General features: G+C 34.2%; 1 protein-coding gene across 6 annotated transcripts in view; it reads right to left on the bottom strand.

Annotated features, from left to right (window-relative positions):
- LOC118201566 (eEF1A lysine and N-terminal methyltransferase) overlaps window positions 1–21,894 on the bottom strand; it is a 105,333-nt gene that overhangs the window by 11,970 nt on the left and 71,469 nt on the right. For all 6 annotated transcript variants that reach the window (XM_085820959.1, XM_085820974.1, XM_085820949.1 and 3 more), the window contains exons 10-12: window positions 21,614–21,733; window positions 16,140–16,210; window positions 4,996–5,131 (exon numbers count right to left, since the gene is read on the bottom strand). In XM_085820959.1, coding sequence (XP_085677085.1) covers window positions 4,996–5,131; window positions 16,140–16,210; window positions 21,614–21,733 — 327 coding nt within the window. The remainder of the gene's footprint in view (window positions 1–4,995; window positions 5,132–16,139; window positions 16,211–21,613; window positions 21,734–21,894) is intronic.

Here is a 21,894-nt window from a genome sequence, read left to right as displayed (position 1 = left end):
TTGACTGTTTTAAATACTGAAGTTCAATATATGCCTCTCCTAACCTCTATTTATACTATATATGTTGAGAAATCCATAAAGATCTTCTCAATAAATAGGTCAAGTAAAGAGGAACATTCGAACTTTTATTGAAGCTTTAAGTAATAAAATACTTTAAAAAAAAAAAAAGCAGTTGAACGTAACTTAATTAAGACTGAGACGTAACATTGTAGTTCTCCTAAACACATGAATAAATATCACTAATTTAGTTCAAAATGTGCTTCACAGAACCTTCCAAAACACTCCTCAAGTTAGTTCTGCATCTAAAGTCTGACAGAGTATAAAGTCTGAGATTTTGGACTCATCGGTACTTTGGCGATTCTGTATTAGAGATTTTTTTGGATTTTAAATCTTGACTTTAAATTTACTAAGAAGACATATAGAAATTACAAAATTTAAAACATGAAATAGTGATTTATTAAATAATAAAGCTCTTATGACCTTAAGGAAATCAGAATTTACACAAACACAAAAAAGGCTCATTATTCATTTGTTTCATTATACACTTCTTTCAATGTAAACAGTTTAATTTGCTTCTTTTTCTGCTAATATTTTTTCTTGAATTCTATATAGATAGACATAATTTTTTGTTCCATTACAAAATTATATTGTTCAAGTCCTACAAGCGTAACGTCTAGAATCTCCACTAAATTGTAAATTATTTTTTTTCATTCTCAACTACCTCTCTGTCACTTTCTTCACTGCAGGTAAAAATATTTTCTGGATTTAGAATCATACTACAGATTTCATCACCTGTTAGTTGATTGATGATTGGGGCATTATCATCACAATGAAAAATTTCTGCTATAGCATCTTCATTTATTATCATTCCTTCACATTTCTTCAAAAATTCCATTAATTGGAAAATTCTGCTTTTTGTTTATGACATATGAACACCTTCAAAATCACGGATATCACCATAAAGCTTAGTTATCATCCATTTTATACTATTGGTGATGCATCAGAAGATCGGTAACCAAAGACCAATTGTTCCGCTAAATTTTGTCTTCTTACATTAATGAAAATTCTTACACTAATGAATTAATGCCTGAATTATAATAATTTAGTTATATATTTTATTTATGACTATTTTCCATTCTTATCCGAGTCCTGAATAAATAAATTCCCATGTATATTTAAGGCTTATCTAAGGCCGACACTACACATTTTCTGACCCACTGCAGTCTATGTGGGTCCAAAATTCTGCTGCTACGTGGCTTTTCAAATTTGAAAAATTTTGCTGCCCCTAAATTTCGTAGCTCACTGCTCCCCTAAATTCTTCTGCTTAGTGTAGTCACACCATCTCTGTACTTAATAACAAACCAGTTATTCTGAATTAAAGCAGCACTTAATGTAATTTTTAGCCTATAAGTTTTATTTAAATTTCCCCCCCCCCCCATCATTCTCATCAACACTCAACATTTTGCCCTGAGTTAGCTGAAGTCTATAATTATTGCCACATAATAGCAACATAAAAGGTTACCATGCTCTTTGATATTCAAATGCTAACACTAATTTTTTTTTAAAAAATGCTTAGACAGCACTGTGCACAAAATGCTTAGACAGGTTCTCAAACTGCAGTGTGCTGATAGCCATATAGAGATTAAAATAAATAATGATTTGCCAGGCTAGCATCAATGTTGAAATGAAATTAAGTACCAGGACTCTCCACATGTTGCACAGTGAAAGAATATCAAATTTGCAAGCGTAAAGCATTTCTAAAGAAAAAAAGGCAGGGCTGCTGGGGATGAGAAGGTCCGGATTTTAGATCATTTCAGATTTCAGACTTTGCAATGCATATTTTAACAGCCAATATGCCTATGGACTCCTCCTCCTTAACCCATTTTTAGAATTTTAAAAACTATTTACACATAATAACAAATACTGCCAAAATAAGAAATTAATTAAACACATAAAAATATAATCAACACTTACTGATAAAAAAATCATATAAAAATACATCAGAAATAAACACTAATAATAAATAAAATAAATAAATACAAAATAATGTGTTACGTGACTATTAAGTACGGCACCACAATTTGTTATGTGCCTACTAAGTTGAAAAGTAACACTTAAATTTTTCTAACAACAGTTATATATACTAATCCCAATAAACCAAAAACATTACATTGTGTTGTGTTCGGATTAACCCTGAAATAAAATCTAAGTAGTTGACTGGTGAAAGACATGAGCACACACAAAATAAATAAATAAATAAATAAATAAATAAATAAACATTTACTGATCCAGAAAAGTGTGCCTATTTATTAAACTCTTAAACAGTTAATTAATTTGTATGCAATTTATATTCTAGCAGAAATTAACCAGTTAAGGTTCAGTAAGAGTATACATTTTGTAATATTGATTATTACAAAATGTATACTCTTACTAAATAATCTCACATTTTTTTAGGACTCTATAATATCAAACAATTATTTCGAATTCATACAGGTAAGCATAATCACATAAAACTTTTAGATAGATTAACAATATCCTCCCGGGGGGGGGGGGGAAGAAGAATATTTAACAATTTACACTTTAAAAAAAAACATTTCACACTGAATAAGCTATTAACCTTTTGAAGACGGGATGGCCATTATAGTGGCCATAGAGTCCGCTCTTTGAAAAGATGGGGTTGTCCACTTTAGTGGCCACGTCGTTTTCCCCCATTTTCCAGGCTGGAAAGTGGGGTGAAATGTCAAATTTGACGTCCCTGGAATTTTAACCACTTATCTCTTTCAAAGGTCTTCCTTTTGCGACATAGATGCACCCCTTTGAGAATCCATTAAACTACACACAAGAATCTTTGTTGCAAATAGGAGGTGGTTTCTTAAAGGGGGAAAGCATTTGGTTCAAGATTACCCGTCCTTTGGTAGCTTTTACTGCTACCAAACCCCCGGCCTCAAAAGGTTAATGAACTTGGTACAGAATCCAATGATATTAAGAAGGTTATTGCACATTGTAATCAATTGTTTTCCAAAAAAAAAAAAAATTAAACCAGGTAAAATATTAAGGAATAAAATCAGGCTTTTACATCTTACAAACAATTTAATCCCTAAGCGAAGCAAAGAAGCTCAATTAATGGCACCTTACATAACAATCTTAACGATGAAAGAAATTCACTGCTTTAATTAAATAATTTAATTAAGGATATATTTCCTTAGCCAAACTAATTAAGTTACCTTATATCAACTAAAAAAAATTATTTTAATCGAATTAAGTTACTTTACCTCAACTAACAAAATTTATTTCATTCTAATTAAGTTACTTAACCTCAACTAACAAAATTTATTTCATTCTAATTAAGTTAATTTATCACAACAAACTGAATTATTTCTTTAACAACCAAAACTTTGAAGAAAAAAAAAACTTATCTGAACTGCTGGAGGCCTGACCAGTGAGTTGGAAGAGGTGTATTAATCAGATCCAATGCTCAGAAGATGAGGAGAAAAGTTCCATACTATTGTCTTTAGGTGAATTCGAAGCCAAAAATTTTTCCAACTATTGCAGGGGAAGTTACAAGTCTAAATTTCTAACATGAGAAGGGTAAACCTTTAGATGAAAATTTCACACATCTGTGGAAGAGATTACGCGGTCGAACCATATTGATGAGTAGATGCATAAAATTTTACGGATGTCACATCAGCTTCGCAGGGAAGTTCCAAGGAGAGATCAGTTAAATTTCTAACATTTGAGAAGATTAATTATATAGTTGAGAATCAGCACATCTGCGGAAGAGATGAAGTTGCCGCATCATCTTGGAGAGTGAAGCATATAAATTTGAAGGAGCACATCGTCTTTTTGCAGGGAAGTCTGATTATCTGGCTACTACTCTGGAGGCCCATTATTTTTTCCATTTATTTTTTTCTTATTTTATTTGAACATTAAACTTATCAGGTAAACACCGACGATAAAAAAAAATCAGAAGGAAACATGTTGCCGACGCTATGCTCTAGCATTTCTTTTTACATGGGCATGAAACCTGTAGATCCAGCGGGCGAGACTCCATTTTTCCTTCTTTCCCAAACTCCAGGAACACTATTACTTGCAGCCTGCGAGTAGTAGTCTCAAGCGTCAAGTCAAAAGTCCAAAAAAAGTGTGTGTCCTTGTACCTCAAAACCGCCCGTTAAAAAGAAACGCACGGGAACACTAACTTGGCATCGCTCACACCCCGCCAAGGGGAAACCAGTTGCAACACTCACCATTCCTTCATGCAAACAACCTCACCAAAACAACCACTTTGAAACCCCAACGGATTTTCCAACTCGCCAACCAGCCATGCCTAGCAGAGGGGAGAAACGTGGGAATCTCAATAACCCTGGAAGAGGTCCCAGTGAAAGTGCACTGAAAACTCGAAAAAACGACCATTCTACCGGAAAAGGGAGATTTCCTCCCCCAGAATAGAAATCACAATGACAACGGTAAAAATCTATTAATTAAAAGCTCATAACTAAAATGTAATTGAAGTTAGGAAAATAAAAGTTATCTCAAATTAAAGAGCTAATTTTTCTGCAACTATTGATATTAAATACAACTTAATTTTTATCATGAAAAACTGAGTTTATTACGTGAAAAATTCACCTATATCCATTGTCTGAGTGTACAAGTTTGAAGACGCTGTTCGCGTAAAACCAAATAACCCAAATTGATTGCAATAAATAATAATAGCCAAATAAATTGATATATCCAAACTTGTTGTGTAGCTAAAATTTTGAATATTTACACATTAAAATTTTGATTTCTGTGATTCATTTAATTACATTAAATTTGCTACACAACAAATGCAAAAATAATAGCCAATACACAACACACCACAAATAGTTACATAAATTACAATACTATTACAATATATATACTTTCTTTATTGAATATTAAAAGCTTGTAGAATATTTTATATCTGTTTACCAAAATAATTCTAATACATATATGAGATAATTTCAGCTCAATACAGACCTTTCTTTGCAGCTTCTTGAATAAAGGTTAAGCCATCTGCAATGTGAACTCTCAGTCTCATGTCAGTTGTGAGACTAAACCATTTTTTAGATACTTCTAGAATAGCTGGATCTAATTCTACAGCTTCTATAGTAGCCTGAAAAGAATTATTAGAACACCGAGTTAAATAGTATAACTATTTAAAGAAAAATTGTTACATTATGCTATGAGAAGATACTGATTATTTAAACTAGATAAAAAAAAATAAAAAAATTAAAAAAAAAAAAAAAAAAAAAAAAAAACATCAGTTTATCAACTTTCCAGTCATTTTTAATAAAATTTCCTGTAAAGTAGTTCAGGTGGGAAAATTTTCCACAGTGACTGGTTTTGTTTATAAACTGCACTGCTTTCCAAAAATTAAGCAAGCTCTGGTCCCCCCCCCAAAAAAAGCAAAGTAAAGCTGCTTTGATTAACACCAAATTGCCCATGAAAGTAACAAATGTGTTTATGCATGAAAGAAACAAAGCATTATGTATGTTAACTTTAACCTCCGTTATTAATCTCAGGATGGCTAGGGGTAAGTCGGGCTTTCACTTTTCATTCAATCAGGATAACTCTTGCATTTTATAAATGCTTTATTGTTACAATAAATATATACAATAATACATATCATTACGGAACATTCTTAACATTAATCCTATTCTCTCGCTTCCCGATTCTCGACTGATATCGTGCGCCCCCTATCGGCGGCTTTTCTACAATGCCATCTATCGGCTGATAACATTTTGTCATTCTGACCTGACAATCGTCCCAATTGTTCGGAGTACAAATCAATTTTATAATTAATACCATTTTCTACTTCAACTCGTATACACATCACTTAACATACATATTACTAATACACTAAGAAGAATACACATTATACTAAAATTTGATATGATGATAAACTTACTAAAATATTTTAACATACATAAATTCACATATGTTTTGATACATTAGCATAATAATCAAAAATTTTCTGTAAATCATTACTAAATGCGTGATATACATATATAAAATAACTCAATTTTTATCAGTCCTCAAATAATTCAAAACAAATACAAATAAGTCTTTCAGCTAATGTTCAAAAGTTCAAAGTTTCTAAAGTTTTCTATCAACAAACATACGTAGATAAGCACACACACACAAAAAAAAAGGAAAGATCTCACCTTAATCACAGGGAAGAGCACTTCCATCAGTCCTTACAAACAAATCTGATTGGATTCCGTCGAGGAATTAAGCTTGATAACTGATCAGTATCTTGATCGTCACCGTCGTCATCATCATCGTCAGAGCTGGGATCGCACCTCCATGGCTTCAGCTGGCTCACATGAGCAGTGGTAGTGAAGTAGCGACCTCGATTCTTCGCTTCTAGTTGAGTTATTCTGTAGGTATCGCTAGGTAATATTTCCGTTATTATAAATGGCCCTCGATATTTCGGTTGTGTTTTGGTAGGCTGACCTGTAGCCTTAGGAGCACATCTCATCACAACTACGTAGCGTATTCGGAAACTAAGTACCGTTTCATTCTAGCCCCGTCGCAGCGCTGTGGTAGGCGTCCCGCGCATGCGCACTAGTCTTTCTTGTTTACTGACTTTCAATTGTCGTCATTTTGGTTGCTCTATGTTGTGTTTTCAGTTTGCTGTGCACATTCAAAATGTTTAAGACAATTAGTTCTCCCGCTGACTGTGGGATTTGTGCCGTGATTAAATATTTGAACGCGAGTAATGTTAAACCAGCTGAAATTTATCGTCAAGTGACAGAAGTTTACGGTGAATACACGATAAGTGGTGGAATGGTGAGAAAGTGGGCAAGAATGTTTAATGCAGGTCGAACAAATGTCCACGTCGAGGCTCGGAGTGGTTGGCCTTCTGTTGTCACCGATGATTTGGTAAGGAAAGTTGATGAAGCAATTCATGAGAACAGACGCTTCACAATGACAACTCTTTCAGGGGCATTTCCACAAATTTCACATACTGTTTTGTTCGAAATTGTGTCTGACCGCTTGAATTATCACAAACTGTGTTCCCGATGGGTTCCAAAAATGCTCACTGATGTTCACAAAACTTAGTAGTGCCCTGACATTTCTCACGCGGTACAGTGAGGAGGGAGAAAACTTTTTAAACCAAACTGTGACTGGTGATGAAACTTGGATTTGTCATTTCACACCAGAATCGAAACAACAATCGATGGAGTGGAGACACACTCATTCTCCGAAAAAACAAAAGTTTAAAGTGAAAATCTCATCACAAAAAATCATGTCTTCTGGGATAGGAAAGGCATTTTGCTTCCTGAATTTCTTCCCAGAGGTGAAACCATTAATGCGGCACGATATTGTGAGACTTTAACAAAACTAAGGCGTGCCATTTAAAACAAATGAAGAGGAATGCTCAGTAAAGGAATTGTGTTGCTCCATGACAATGCTCGGCCCCATACTGCTGGTGTCACTCAATCGTTAATTCGACAGTTTCATTGGGAGCAGTTCGATCACCCGCCATACAGCACGGACTTGGCGCCGTCCGACTATCACTTGTTCCTGCACATGAAGCGCGAGCTTGGTGGCAAGCGCTTTGGATCTGACGATGACAAGAAAAATGCTGTGGAGTCGTGGTTATCGAAACTGGCGGGAAGTTTCTTTGATGATGGTATACAAAAACTGATCACCTGCTATGGCAAGTGTTTGATCATTGGCGGAATCTATGTTGAAAAATAGTTTAAGACATGTATTTTCATGTAAAAATAAAATTGGATTCGAAAAAATTGTTTTACTTTTTTTTTTTTTTTTTTCCAAAACAGTACTTAGTTTCCGAATATGCCTCGTATTTCTCCTTGCTCAAATATTAGTGTACGACACCTCTTCCCATCGAATCTCTTTTTCATTTTCACTTGTTGTTCCTCAATTCTTCCTTGCGCTTGCTCTTGGATTTCTCGCGGGTCTTTCCATCCATCATTAAATCTGGAAGAATACCCATGTAGCATTTCAAATGGAGTCTTATTTGTAGTTTTGTTTACCATATTGTTAAGATTTCTTTCTGTCTCTTTTATTTTTGAATACCAATCTATCTGTTGTTTATCCATCAAACTTGTCATTATCGTTCCTAAAATTGTTCTGTTGACTCGCTTGGGGGTTTTTGGTAGAATTCAAAGTATGATGTATTCTGTTATCTGTACAATACTGCTTAAATTGGTGAGAAGTAAAACAAGATCCTCCATCACTTATTATTCTTTATGGTAGTCCAAAATCATTAACAAAATTGTTCAAAGACTATAAAACATGTTTAGCACTAGTATTCTTAACTGCAAAAATTCTCACGAACCTAGTCATGTTATCAAATATCACTGATAGTTCTTGATTACCTCTCGAACTCTTTACGAAGGGACCAAAGTGATTCATGTGAACAATAGCAAACGTCTTTTACCAGGTTTTATGGAATGTAAAGGCCCGTTCCCACTGGGGTTTATCTGAGCTAACGAACACAACTAACGTAGTCGACCCATCACCAAAACCAGTTTTTCCCCATAGAGCAGCAAGTTGAAAAATCTGAACTGCAGGCACAGCGGAGCTAGTCGACACAGGGAACTGACTCCATTAGCTCAGATAAACCCCAGTGGGAACGGCGCTTAACAGTCCTTGTTGCTTGCCACCTGTCGCTTTGTTCATAAGGCACTCAATACATGCTGATATGTGTCTTTGTATGTATCGTTTTATGCTTGGGAACCAATATAATTCCTTAATTTTGCTAACTGTTCTATCCACAGAAATGTGACCAAAATCATGGAATTTTACCACTACACTCTTCCTCATGCTTTTTTGGAATCACATAGAGTAGTCTCTCCTTTCCATCCACTACGGTTTTCCAAAACAGTCTATTCTTCTTAAACATGTAATTCATAATTATTTTTTTCTCCTCAGCAGTTCATTCCTCATTTCTTCTTGAAAATTTCGATAATTCAAGTCGCGGTCAGCATGTTGTATCATTAGTATTTGCTCTGCTTCGGTTAGCGACTGGCAAACTTCAAAATTTTCAGCTATTCTCGTCATCGTATCATCAGCTTCTGATACAGGACCTCTGCTCAAAGCATCACATGTGACAGTCTTTTTCCTGACCTATGCTTTATCTCAAAATCATATTCTTGAATCAAACTACACCCAACGGGCTACTTGAGGATTTGTAGTCTTCTTCGCATTCATATATATAAGAGCTTGACAGTCAGTAATAATTGTAAATCTTATGCCGATTAAGAACTGCCTTAACCTGTCCAACGTCCATACTATGGCCATTAACTCCAATTTGCTGGAATGATACTTTCTCTCTGCTTCTGTTGTTTTCTTACTGACGCAATAAACAAGATGCCATTTTCGATCTTTATCACGTTGCATTAGCATTCCACTCAAACCTTCTGCACCTGCATCACAATGGACTTCAGTATCTGCATGCGGTTGATAGTGAGCTAATATGGGCTTATCAGTCAGTTATTTCTTCAATAGTTTGAATGACTTCTTTTGTTCTTGCTTCCACTCGAAGTCTCGATTCTTCTTTGTCAATCTGGTCAATGGTTCGCTCTTTAACGCATACTTCGGCACAAATCGTCTGAAAAATCCAGTCAGTCCCAAAAATCTTCGCACTTCGTGCACATTCTTTGGTTCTGTAAATTCTGTTGTGGCTTTTATTTTTCTAGATCCCGGTCTAATACCATCTTCGTTTATAATAAAACCTAAGAAATCTACTTCTCTTTTCCCAAATTCACATTTAGATAATTTCAAGGTTAAATTTGCTTTTCATAGGCATTCTAATACCTCCTTTAATTTGAAAATCATCTCTTCCCAAGATTTCGCAGGAATAAGTATATCATCCATATAACACAACACCTTAGTATTCAACAAGGGTCCTAGGACATATGACATTAGGCACTGAAACTCAGCAGGAGCATTTACTAACCCAAATGTCATCCTTTCAAACTGTCCTGTTTCATCTGTAGTAATGAACGCCGTCTTCAATTTAGCTTCTTCACTTAAGGGTATTTGCAAATAGCCATGGACTAAATCCAGAGTAGTGAAAATTCTGCATCCTCCTAAACATTATAAAAGATCATCTATTCGAGGTAAAGGGAACTTATCCTGTATCGTCTGACTATTAAGTCTGCAGTAATCAATTAGCAGTCTATATTCCCCTGCTTTTTTCTTTACTAGTAACATTGGACTAGTGTAAGGCGATCTAGTTTTGGAAACTATCCCATTATCTTTCCATTCCTTAACAATTTCTTTTATTACATTACGTTCAGTTGTATTCGTTTTGTATGGGCGAGAAGACACAGGCTTACTCCCGTCAATTTCTTTGATGTGCATTTTTATTACGTTCATGAAACCTAATTCATTTAAATTAAGAGCAAAGCAATCCCTAAATTCATTTACTAATTTTAAGATATCAGTTCTTTCACTATCTGTAGTTGCCTCATCAAATTTTATATCATCTATCTTTATTTGGTAAATATTTTGAGAAATGGAAAATACATGGTTTTGTTCTTCTTCTTTGTTTATATTAGGAGTGTCTACTTCTTTTAATTCCCAATCTTCTGTTATATCTATTACCCTGCTGATACACTGATTTTCTTTTAATCTGATGTTATTGTGTCCTATGTTCATAACTGGGACTGTTACCCTACCATTTGTAACCTCCATTATTGAATCCGAACTTCCATGCTTGCTTTGAAATAAAATCAGTACATTATTTATATCTGGGGTTAAAGAATGCACGAAGTTTATCGTGTTACTTAAATATTTATTTCTATTGGTTCCTCAGAATATAACTTAATGTGTTTACACTCCGTTTCGTTTATCAATTGCGCGAATGGAATTTTATTAGCATACCATATATTAAACAAATCCCCTATTTTCCCATAAGCCAAAATCTGATCATTCAAAATATCTCTCCCAATAATTAGGTCATACGGGTGTACTTCATCATTTACGATAAACAAATTCGCGGTTGTTTGGATTTCGTCGATTCAAAGTGAAACATGAATTTTTCCCAAGGTCGTTGTAGATGCATGATTTACGTTCCCGATTCCAAGCAATTTTTTTTGGTGGGGGGTTGCACTGGTAATCGTAATTTCGAAAAGACAGAAAATCTTAATAGACTGACAGCACTTCCAGTATCTATCAAACATTCGATCGGTTCACTGACAAATCAAGCTAAAATGTTTATGCTTACATGTCATGCAGCGCTCTTTTGATTTACATAAGCAGACCACGTGAAATTTTTGGAAGCATAGAAAATATCTCCCGTTCCATTTGAAACTTTCTAATTTCTGTTCGCGTTCCTTATCACAATTTTCGGAACTGTGCTCAGAATTATTGCAAAAAATGCAAATTTTTTTAAATGTGCTCAGTGCGGTTGCGTTAGGAATCAAATCTTGCTGCTTCCCTTTAAACTTCTGAAATCTATTCCCATTTTCCGAAAATGTATTAACTGACAGTTTATATTCTATGCTTTTAACTGATTCATTATTTTCTCTTGTTTGATGAAACAAAAATGTTTGTTCTCGCATTTCTATTTCTCTTCTAAGAAATTTTAATAATTCTGTTACATTCCAAGAATCATCTTTTTCATGCTGTCTATAAAAATCTCGCACAATGGAATCTGGAGTAAGTTTGGTTAGTAGTGGAAACAACAAACTTCCATATGAATTCATTTCGACACCAAGAGTTTGTAAACCCCGTACTTGGATTTCTATCGTATCGTATAACTCCCTTAACTGTTTCAAATACGAAGCTGGTTTTACTGCATTTAAATTTAACAAATGGTTAATATGAGATCTTACAATAATTTCTTTTTTCCCGTATCTTTCTTTAAGCAATTCAATTGCTAAATCATAATTATTTTTCGATACCAATAGTCCTTGAATACTAATTAAGGCTGGTCCTTTCAAGAAAGCTTTAAGATAATTATATTTATCTACTTTAGATAAGCGTTCGTTACTGTGAATCGCATTATCAAATTGTGACCAAAATTCCTGAAACTTCTCTAAATTACCCTCAAACAATTCCTTATGAAGTTTCGGCAAATTTATTCTTGGTTTGCCTGGTTCACTATTCGAAATAAGTGAAAAATTATTCTTCAACACCAAATCTGCCTTATTTCTATTTGAATTCTGAAGATAATTCTTAACTTTCGATTTCGCTTAGATGATACGTTTTCTATTTTCCTGATTATTCTCGACTGCTGTTTCTAGATCAGATACTTCAGGAATTAAATTCTCAATTTCTAGATCTAATTTAAATATCTGATCTGCTTTTTCTTGTAGATTCATATCACATTCTTCTAATGATTTTGTATCTACAATATCCTGTTTCAATAGTTCACATATTCTGTTAATTACTTGTGTTGTTAACTTTCTTAAAGTTTTACGTTTCGTTTTTGCTTTATCTAAAGCTTTCTTTGTATTCTCATCCATAATATTACCTAATAATATAATTCAATACTTCTAAATTCTGTTAGAATTATTCTACAGTTCGCATGCATTCAAATATTTAAAAACGGAACTTACCCGCTCTTCGACGTTCTTGGTACGCGAGTCATTCAATGCGTGCTTGCATCAATCCATCCCACTACTGAAATGTTAACTTTAATCTCTGTTATTAATCTCAGGACGGCTAGGGGTAAGTCGGGCTTTCACTTTTCAATCAATCGGAATAACTCTTGCATTTTATAAATGCTTTATTATTACAATAAATATATACATATATACATATCATTACAGAACATTCTTAACATTAATCCTATTCTCTCACTTCCCGCTTGATATCGTGCGCCCCCTATCGGTGGCTTTTCTAAAATGCCATATATCGGCTGATAACATGTACAAGAATGAAAAACAATATTTAATTTTCATAAATTATATGACATCATATATGGGTCATTCACAAAATTGAGGTCTAAAGCTAAAAACAGATAAATCTTACATTAATAAAATATGTGACCATCCTGGAACTTCACAAAAACTTTACAGTGATTGCAAATGCTCTCAGTGAAGTGATAAACCATCACAGATGCTAGCAATGGCCATTCCTCCATTACACCAGTTTCCAACTATCTGAGACTAGCTGGAGGAGGTAAACATGTAAAAACAGCATGTCCAAGAGCAACCCAAGGATTTTCAATGGAATTAAATTTGAAGGAATACAGTTATTACTCCACAGGAGAAATGCTCTCACTTGCTGTATACTTGTTAATGAAGTTGGTGTGATGAGTATGAGCACCGTCCATAAATTGGAAATCAAAATCAACTACTATAATACAGTCTGACATGGTTTCCAGAACTTTATCCCCATGCCACTCAGCCATCACAGAAACAACTTTAAAGATTTGGAGCTGGGTGTGATATCTCATTGAAATTTCAGCTGATACCCCAATCCTGCCACCTCTGAATGCATGATGTTCTGGATCTGATTCTGTCTGTCTCATTCTCTCTAGATCTTTACATGCTTATCATCTGATTTTAGGGCAAATCTGACCTCATTCATGAACACAATATTGCATCAATATAAAAGAGTCCAATTAAGATGCTGATACCATTTTAATCTTGACCCTCAGATTAGGTGTTTAGTGGAACACAAAAGGCTACAGTCCCTTCATCAGAAGACTTTGGTACACAGTAAATGCCAGAAGAAATCTTACCAAGTAACACGGTAACCATGGATATAACAGCTATAGAGGTCGCTCATTGATTTGGCTTGGCTACTGTAGCAATATACGAGGTGTGATCCAAAACAAAGTTTACAAGGCAAATGAAAAGTATTTATTAACAATAGAAACAAGATACAAATGGGAATCAAGAGACACATCTGGCCTTCCCTTTTCCACATAGTCGCCAAACCTGTTTAGGCATTTGTCAGAATGTTCGACCAACTTGTTTATCCCGTCTTGGTAGTAATCAGGACCCTGCTCATTGAGCCATTTCTCGGCAGCTATTTTCACTGCATCGTCCAAGGTGAACCGTGTTCCGGATAAGTATCGCTTCAACACCGGAAAAATGAAATAGTCACTTGGAGAAAAATCGGGGCTGTATGGGGGTGATTCCAGACCTCCCACTTGAACCTTTGCAGCAATTCCTGAGTCTGGCGAGCTGTATGGGGCCTGGCATTGTCATGCAGAAGAATGATGCCTTTGCTCAATAATCCAGGCCGTTTGCGTCGGATGGCTTTATGCAATTTCGTTAAGGTGGCACAATAACAATCGGCCTTAATGGTATGGCCACGCTCCAAATACTCGATTAGGATAACACCAGTCGTATCCCAGAAAACGGTTGTCATCACTTTACCGACGGAGGCTGTGACCTTAAACTTCTTCCTCATCAGTAATCCAGCGTGTTTCCACTACATCGTGGCTCTTTTGGATGTGGGGGTGAAGTGATGAAGCCATGTTTCATCACCGGTAACAATGCAATCAATGAAGTGTTGGCCGTCTGAATGGTATCGCTGAAGAAATGTGAGGCTGCACATCATTCGAGTGGCCTTATGCTCCGCGGACAACGTACGTGGAACCCAGAGGGCACAAACTTTGGAATATTGCAACTCATCGGTTACGATACGCTCAACATTACCATAACTCAGGTCCAACTCTGAGGCAATCTCACACACGGTTACTCGTCGATCCCTTTGGATGATTTCTTCAACACGTGCCATGTTGATATCCGTCCTTTAAGAACTTGGATGGCCCCTCGCTTCCATATTGTGGTTTTCCACATGCTCCCTGCCTGCTTGATAAGAACGACATCATTTCGCTACCTGTTGTCTACTCATTGCTTTGTTCCCGTATAACTCAACGATTTGTCTGTGAATTTCGGATGCGGCCACATTCTTGGCCCATAAGAATCGAATTACGATTCGCACCTCTATGCGAGACCACTTTTCTAGACGTCATGCCATTACTGTCACTTTTTAAGTGTCTGCTGAATACATACGCTACTTACTTGTAGAACCGCTGTAGGACAACTAGCGTGATCTGTCAACCACCCTGGGTGGAATAATTCGCTCCACAATTATTACGTTTCAAATGCTTCTGCTTGTAAACGTTTTTTTGGATCAACCTACGTACCAATCTTTAGAAGGGGCAGTAACACCTGGTTGAACCATCTGGTCTCTGTACAATTGTTTGATTTATTTATAATTATTTATACATCTGAGAAATTACTGGATAACCAATGGCAAAGAAAGCAGAGATATCTTTGATTGACTGCCCTGTTTCAATGCATCCTACAGCACGCCATAGCTCACTATCTGACATTCATCTCCTTTCATTCATAGAAATGAGAATATCATAAAAAATTATCCTACAAAGTTATAAACACTTTGTATCAGTATTTAAATGAACATCTCAAATCTTTCAGAAACCTGGCATCTTTAATGACTGCTTAGTTAGCATATGTTCGTACACTCAGTAGTGACTGGTATACGATATTTGCATACTACAGCTGAGATTTTAAGCCACTCAAATTTTAAGCCACCCAAACTGACATCTTACACCAGAAAATTGCATTTTTCTCACTTTTATGTATTCAGCACAATATGACCAATTTTTCTTTTTTAAACACTTTTCTAAGCCTTCTAGATTTCAGCCCACAAAACAGTTTCATTTTATAATATTGAAAAGCATAAATCTGCTTTACTGGTTAATTTCATATTCTTATATTATGAACAATTAAATTAAGAATAAAAGATACCTTAAACACAATGCTCATTTATATTATGAATTTTGCAAAAATGATAGCGATAGTGTTATTGCTTACATTTATGTTTACAATACATATCTAAAATAAAGTTGAACTGGGCAAATACTTAATATAATAATCACTTAAATAATCTATTCAAATAAATTTTCAATAGTTTAAGTTTATTATAAGTATTTTATCAACTACTCCAATGAAATTGATAATGTAGCACTTTATGAACATGTTTTTATAAAAAAACTTAAATTTCTATTATGACAGGTTTGATAGCATATATTTGTTAAAACTAGTTTCTGATCAAGTAAACATGTTTATATACATATCATTAATAGATATGCATTAATAAATATTCATGCAGAATATTATATACATTTTATCGAGTTAAATTCTTATACTTACATCTGGAAAATGTTTATATAAATACATGGCTAACGTTCCACCACCTAATCCTATATCAAGAATTTTAGGATCTAAAAAAAAAAATAATAATTAATAAAATAAAGTATAATATTTCAATTACATAAGACACAAAACTTAACAGATAAAAACAAGATTCAAAATAAAGAAAGTATAATTAATCGAGAAAAAGTATAGCAAACTAATCTGAGGTAATTCAATTTTCATACCAAACTTTTGTTTTTCTTTTAGCCCAAAAGGAGCTATTAGTCTCAAAATGGGATTTTGCATCAGTTCGCTATAAATGGTTGCCATAAAATATTATCTACCTCTATTATTTTTAAAGAAATTAAATAATGATGAATTATCATACATATGTACTTTCCTTGCATTGAGGAAAAACCATCGTACTAAAAGCCATCGAATTTTGAACAATATAGTCCCCCACTCGAACGTGTACACTTCAAATTTCGAACTTGTTTTATTACTTATTTCATATTCTATAAAATTTACATAAATTTTTTATTAACAAATTTAGCAATTTGACAGCAAGCAGTGGCTACACTGTATATAATAAAACAGTTGTATTTTCTGTGAGCAAGACTGTCTATTGGAACTTCGAAAGATTTGTTGTTTTCAAATATTTTGTGATTTTGCAGTTGAATCGAATTTTATGTGGCGTAAGTGTAAAGAACATATTTAGCTAATAAAGTGAACACAAAACATTAATAAAAGACAAAAAAAAAAAAAAGTTCTGTAAGTCATCTCACTAGTATTACTATACTGCTTTTAAAATTTTTGTGATTTTGTTGCTGATAGTGTATGCCATAAGTGGGAAAAAATGCTTAATAATAAAGCTAAAAAGGGGGGAAAGAGGTCAGCAGGCTAAGTGCAACAGCAAACTGACAGACTGCGAGCCCAGTGAAAGCACAAAAAAAGCTTAACAAATTCTTTTGGGCAACTGTTAAAATCTGAAACCTTTCATACCCCTCCTTTTCTTCTGGTTCATAACTGTAGCAGCCAGAGAAATCCAGACAGTATATCTCTAAATTTATTCTTTTATTTACTATGATTGTATCAGCCCAATAATGCCCAAGTAAGACTGCTAAAAAGTATAGTTTGCCCCGAGTTTGAATCGTGGCTGAATGGGCATTTTTCAGATTTTCATGTCTACTTTGAATACTATCCTGTTTCCATCAGAAACTCCTCCACATGGGTATCCCTACCAGATAGTTATACAGTGCTTTTCCATAATGAAGTAATTTAATTTGATCCTTGATTCTGCTAGTGTAATTTAGTGTACACATTAGTTAGGTTGGCATATCATAAAATAAACTGCTGTTATAATTATATTTATTTATTATATTTACAGAAAAGGTATTAAAAGTCATGACCTTTTTAGAACAATTTTATTTTATTTTACAAGATATTAAATTTAAACTGGACTACACATTTATGGGTACACATTTTTATGCATATTTTGTTGTAACTGTTTAACGATTCCCACGTTGTTCTGTTATGCGTAAGATTTTGAAAAGTCAGTTTGACTGTAGGGGCGATGAGAATAAATTCTTTAGAAGTCAAAATTGGTTTGATGAGTTACTTGCAGGAAGCAGGTATTGAATATAGTCATATTGTGTGTCGAATTTCTGATTACTGTTTTGTAAGAACTTCATTTATGATTACATTTCCATTTTGAATCATGTTCAAGACATGGTTTCATTCAAGTCAAGATGTCTGGAGCCAAAATTATTGAATATGGTATTTTGAAACTTGAATCTGTTGGATCAAGTCTTTTTTGTATTTTGTAAAAATTGTTGTTTAGTATGCCATGTGAAGATGGTGAATTGTCAACTCCTTGTTCTTTGGAAAAAAAAAAACACAGATGCTAGAACCTAAGAAATACTGGCAAGCAGTTCATTTCTTTTTAAGGTATTTTCTTTCTTCTTACCATGTGTCTCCATAGTATACTTAAAAGCATTTCGGATTAGAAATCGGATAAATTCCTCAGGATTCGAACTCTGGTCGAAATGGAAGACACTGCACATTTTCCATGTTTTTTGCATTGACAAATCTAATGACTCTAAAAATGGCACTCAAAATAAAATGTGGCATAGCTTAGCCATGCTGGCCATGACCTCGAGCTCAAACATATACGCACATACCTGCCAACCTCTAAAGGTAAAAATTCAAAAGATTTCTCCCCCAAATTCAGAAGATTCTCCAAAATTCAGAATAACGCGAAGAATTAATATCATGCTTTGATATTAAAAAAATAACAATTTATACAAATAGAAAAAAGAAAATCGTACTTACGTTAGTAAATCTCAATTAAGTAGTAACTAAAAAATTTATTAGGAAACATAAAACAAGACCTTAATGTTACACAAAAAAATTATTGCAATAAATTTAGAGTGCATTTTTTGGCTTTAGCCAAAAATTCTTTGGAAAATTTCCTGTCATAACAATTAGTTTCCTCATAACATTTAGCAATTAAAATGTTTTCTAGAGTTTTTGGTGAAATTGAAGAATGAAACATAGTTTTGTTTTTCTTCACAACACTGAAGACTCTCTCACACTCAGCATTACTGTGTGGAATTACGAGAATAGCACATAAAACTCTTGCTAGTCTATCATATTTTGGTGTTCCATCAGCTCTTTTTATTCTTTTTAAGGTACCAACGAGGACATCAAGTCTATCTTCTCCAGAACTGGCAAAGTCTTCAAACTGTGCAGCAGAAAATTGGTTCTGTAGTTCATCTAAAGCATCATTATGGCATTAATTTTCTTTAATTGTTAACAAAAATGGAAATTTATCAATAAATTGCCACTTCAACATTTAAAAGAACTTCATTCTGCAAAGGAAACTTCCTTACAATGTAATCATAGGCTGAGGAAAAGTACTTTCTAACACATTGAAAAAATTCTGTTTTTTCATGATGTTTCAAAGAATTTACAAGTTCCCTGGTTTGATTTCCAATTATAAGATCATTGTCATGCTTTTGATTTGCCAAACTATTATAGGCAAAACGAATCAACACACTGTTTTTCACAACGGACGGTTTTACAAACTTAGTATAAAGTTCTTTCAAAAGATCATTAAGAATTTGGATAAGCAGGGGAGATTTTGACGAAGCTGATTGTAGAAGGGTATTTACACTTTCAAAAATCTTAATGGTACTTAACACAAAACTACAATATGCTTTGTTCAAATCCGAAGAAAGAAGATAGAAAATCCTTTCCTCCCGGCTAATAGAAGACTGTTTCTTTCTCCCTTCAACTTCTTTAACAAAGTTGACCTTTGAGGAGTCTTCTAAACATTTTCTTTTTAAAGGGTTTGATTCTGTGTGTTGGCTTTTCCCTTTTAAAGCATTTTGATTAGAAGCAAAGTTGGTTTTCGGAATCTTATATGCCTTCCTAGCACTCTGCCTAAGGATAACCATCTCGTGCACACATGTTTCAGAATTTTTCTCGTTTCACCAGAGCACAGTTCTTGGAAATTCTTTAGGTTTTCTTTCCTTTTTACACTTTTTTCCAGATAGAAAACCACATCAATCAGACGCTGGTCAATATTTAATGGTAAAGCAGCTGCAGCATTTTCTGCTGCCAAATTAATTAAGTGGCATGGGCATTCAATAACAATTAATTCATTTTGTTCTTTTTTGAGGAAAGAGGCTACACCCTTTTTGTCACCCACCATGACATGAGCTTTATCTGCACCAGATGAAATGCAGTTTGATATTGGGATGTTAAGTTGTTTCAACTCATTAATTACCAAGGAGGCAATATTTTCCCCCGTAGCATCTCCATTTAACAATGGAAGACGCAAAAGATGAGTTTTCATTTCATTAGAAACATCACAGAAATATGTGACAATGATGGGGTAAAGCTTCCAATCGTTGTTGTTGCTGCAATCGATTGACACCGAAAATGCTGAATTCTGGAGTGCAGCTATCGTTTTACTTTGTGCATCACAAGCAATTTCGTTCACGACAGAAGATGTTTTCATGCGAGCACAAGCATATTACTGAGCAATCTTGGAGTCAGGAAACATCCGTCTGAAAAGTTGACCGGCGTGATCGGCAGCGCTTAGCAGCACATTGTGTTCGATGAGGAATGCAGTAAACAAACACTCTGCCAAAATGATATTGGCATTCGAATTCGTAGCCGAATTTGAAAAAAAATCATCCACTTTCTTTAACATTGTCGAAGCCGAAGCATTAACTTCATGCTTTTTAGACTTAACATGCTTCACAATGTCGCTTCTTCCACCGTGACTTATTATGAAGTCACACACGCACACGTTGCAAAAATGCATAGTTATTTCCTTTGAAGGATTCATTAATTGTTGGAAATTTGGCTTTGTAAGCAGGCCGAAAATATTGAGAATACGGTTTTTTTTTTTAACTCATTTCGTAACAACGACGTATTAAGAAAATTCGTAGCATGCGCAAACAAAAAAAACAAAAAAAATAGAATGCGACAATCCACGCTAAAAAAATAATCTGGCGCCCGCAAAGAAAGTGGGAGAAACAAGTTCAGCGCATTGGATTGGCTGGTTAAGCGGCGAGTTGGGAGAAACCGCACGTTACTGGATTCGAAGTAGTTGGTAATTGGCGGTAAAACATGATGCAACTGGCAAAAATCGCTGAATTGGCGAAAAATTCTAAAATTTTGACAAAAATCACTAAAAACACTTGAAAAGGAAAAAAATCGTAAAAAATGGATTATGATCGTAAAATCGTAAAGACAAACGCATTTTCGTAACAATTACGAAAATGCGCATTCAAACTATCAACAAAACATCCATTCAAACTATCAACAAAACATGCGCTGCTACAGGTATTCTGCGACTTCCACATCGTTGGAAACAGGTTGTACACAATGCTGGCGACTATATTGAAGGACTGTAAAACATGGTGACATGAATCACTTTTGTATTCCTTGTAAATAAATAGTTGCCACTATTAAAGTTCCAACCTTCGTACTTAGTGATTCTACATTCTTACTGCAGAAAAATTAGCACTGCTGCTGGATATAGCAAGATAGTACAAAATGTCACACACCCAGTTTCATCATGATGATGCAGAGGAAATTTTTTCAACAGAATAACATCTAAATATTAAAATAGCTTTTATCAGTTTAGATGACTTTTCACAGAGATGCTTTAAACAAACTGCATTCATAAACTATATACACACACACCTTATAAGAGTTCAAAATGTTAATGCTGCCATCCAAAGTATGAATAAAGAAAAATTTCATCAGATTGCCAGGCAATTTGCAAAACTTGCCAACATAGACACTGAATTAGAGGAACCACATTTGCGACATATGCTGTAGGTAAGGTATAGTTTATAAATCTGTATACTTATTGTTTCTATGAAAGGTTCATTTTAAAACTGAACACTCTATAAATAAACAATGTTATGCATTAATTAACTGTCTAAACATTTTAGAAAATAAAACATACATACTTAACATTTCTGATTCTATAAGAGCAAGGCCTGAAATTATAGCAACATTATAATCATGAGCAAGATAATCAAAATCTATCTCCAATTTGGATACAGTTTTCTTTTTCTTCTTTTTCTGACCTATTGAAATATATTTTAATTAATATGATAAAGTAACTGCATAAAAATTCCTTCAATATAAATAAATAATCACTCATTATATTGACGACAAAATTTATATTACTTTAGAACATACTTAGAACTTCATGTTGCTAATAATTTCAATGTACAGCTAGCAAAAA

This window comes from Stegodyphus dumicola, chromosome 1 (assembly GCF_044657685.1).
Source record: "Stegodyphus dumicola isolate Sdum_Otavi_A_Nest chromosome 1, ASM4465768v1".
Classification (NCBI taxonomy): Eukaryota; Metazoa; Arthropoda; class Arachnida; order Araneae; family Eresidae; genus Stegodyphus; species Stegodyphus dumicola.
This window is presented reverse-complemented; position numbering and strand designations above follow the sequence as displayed.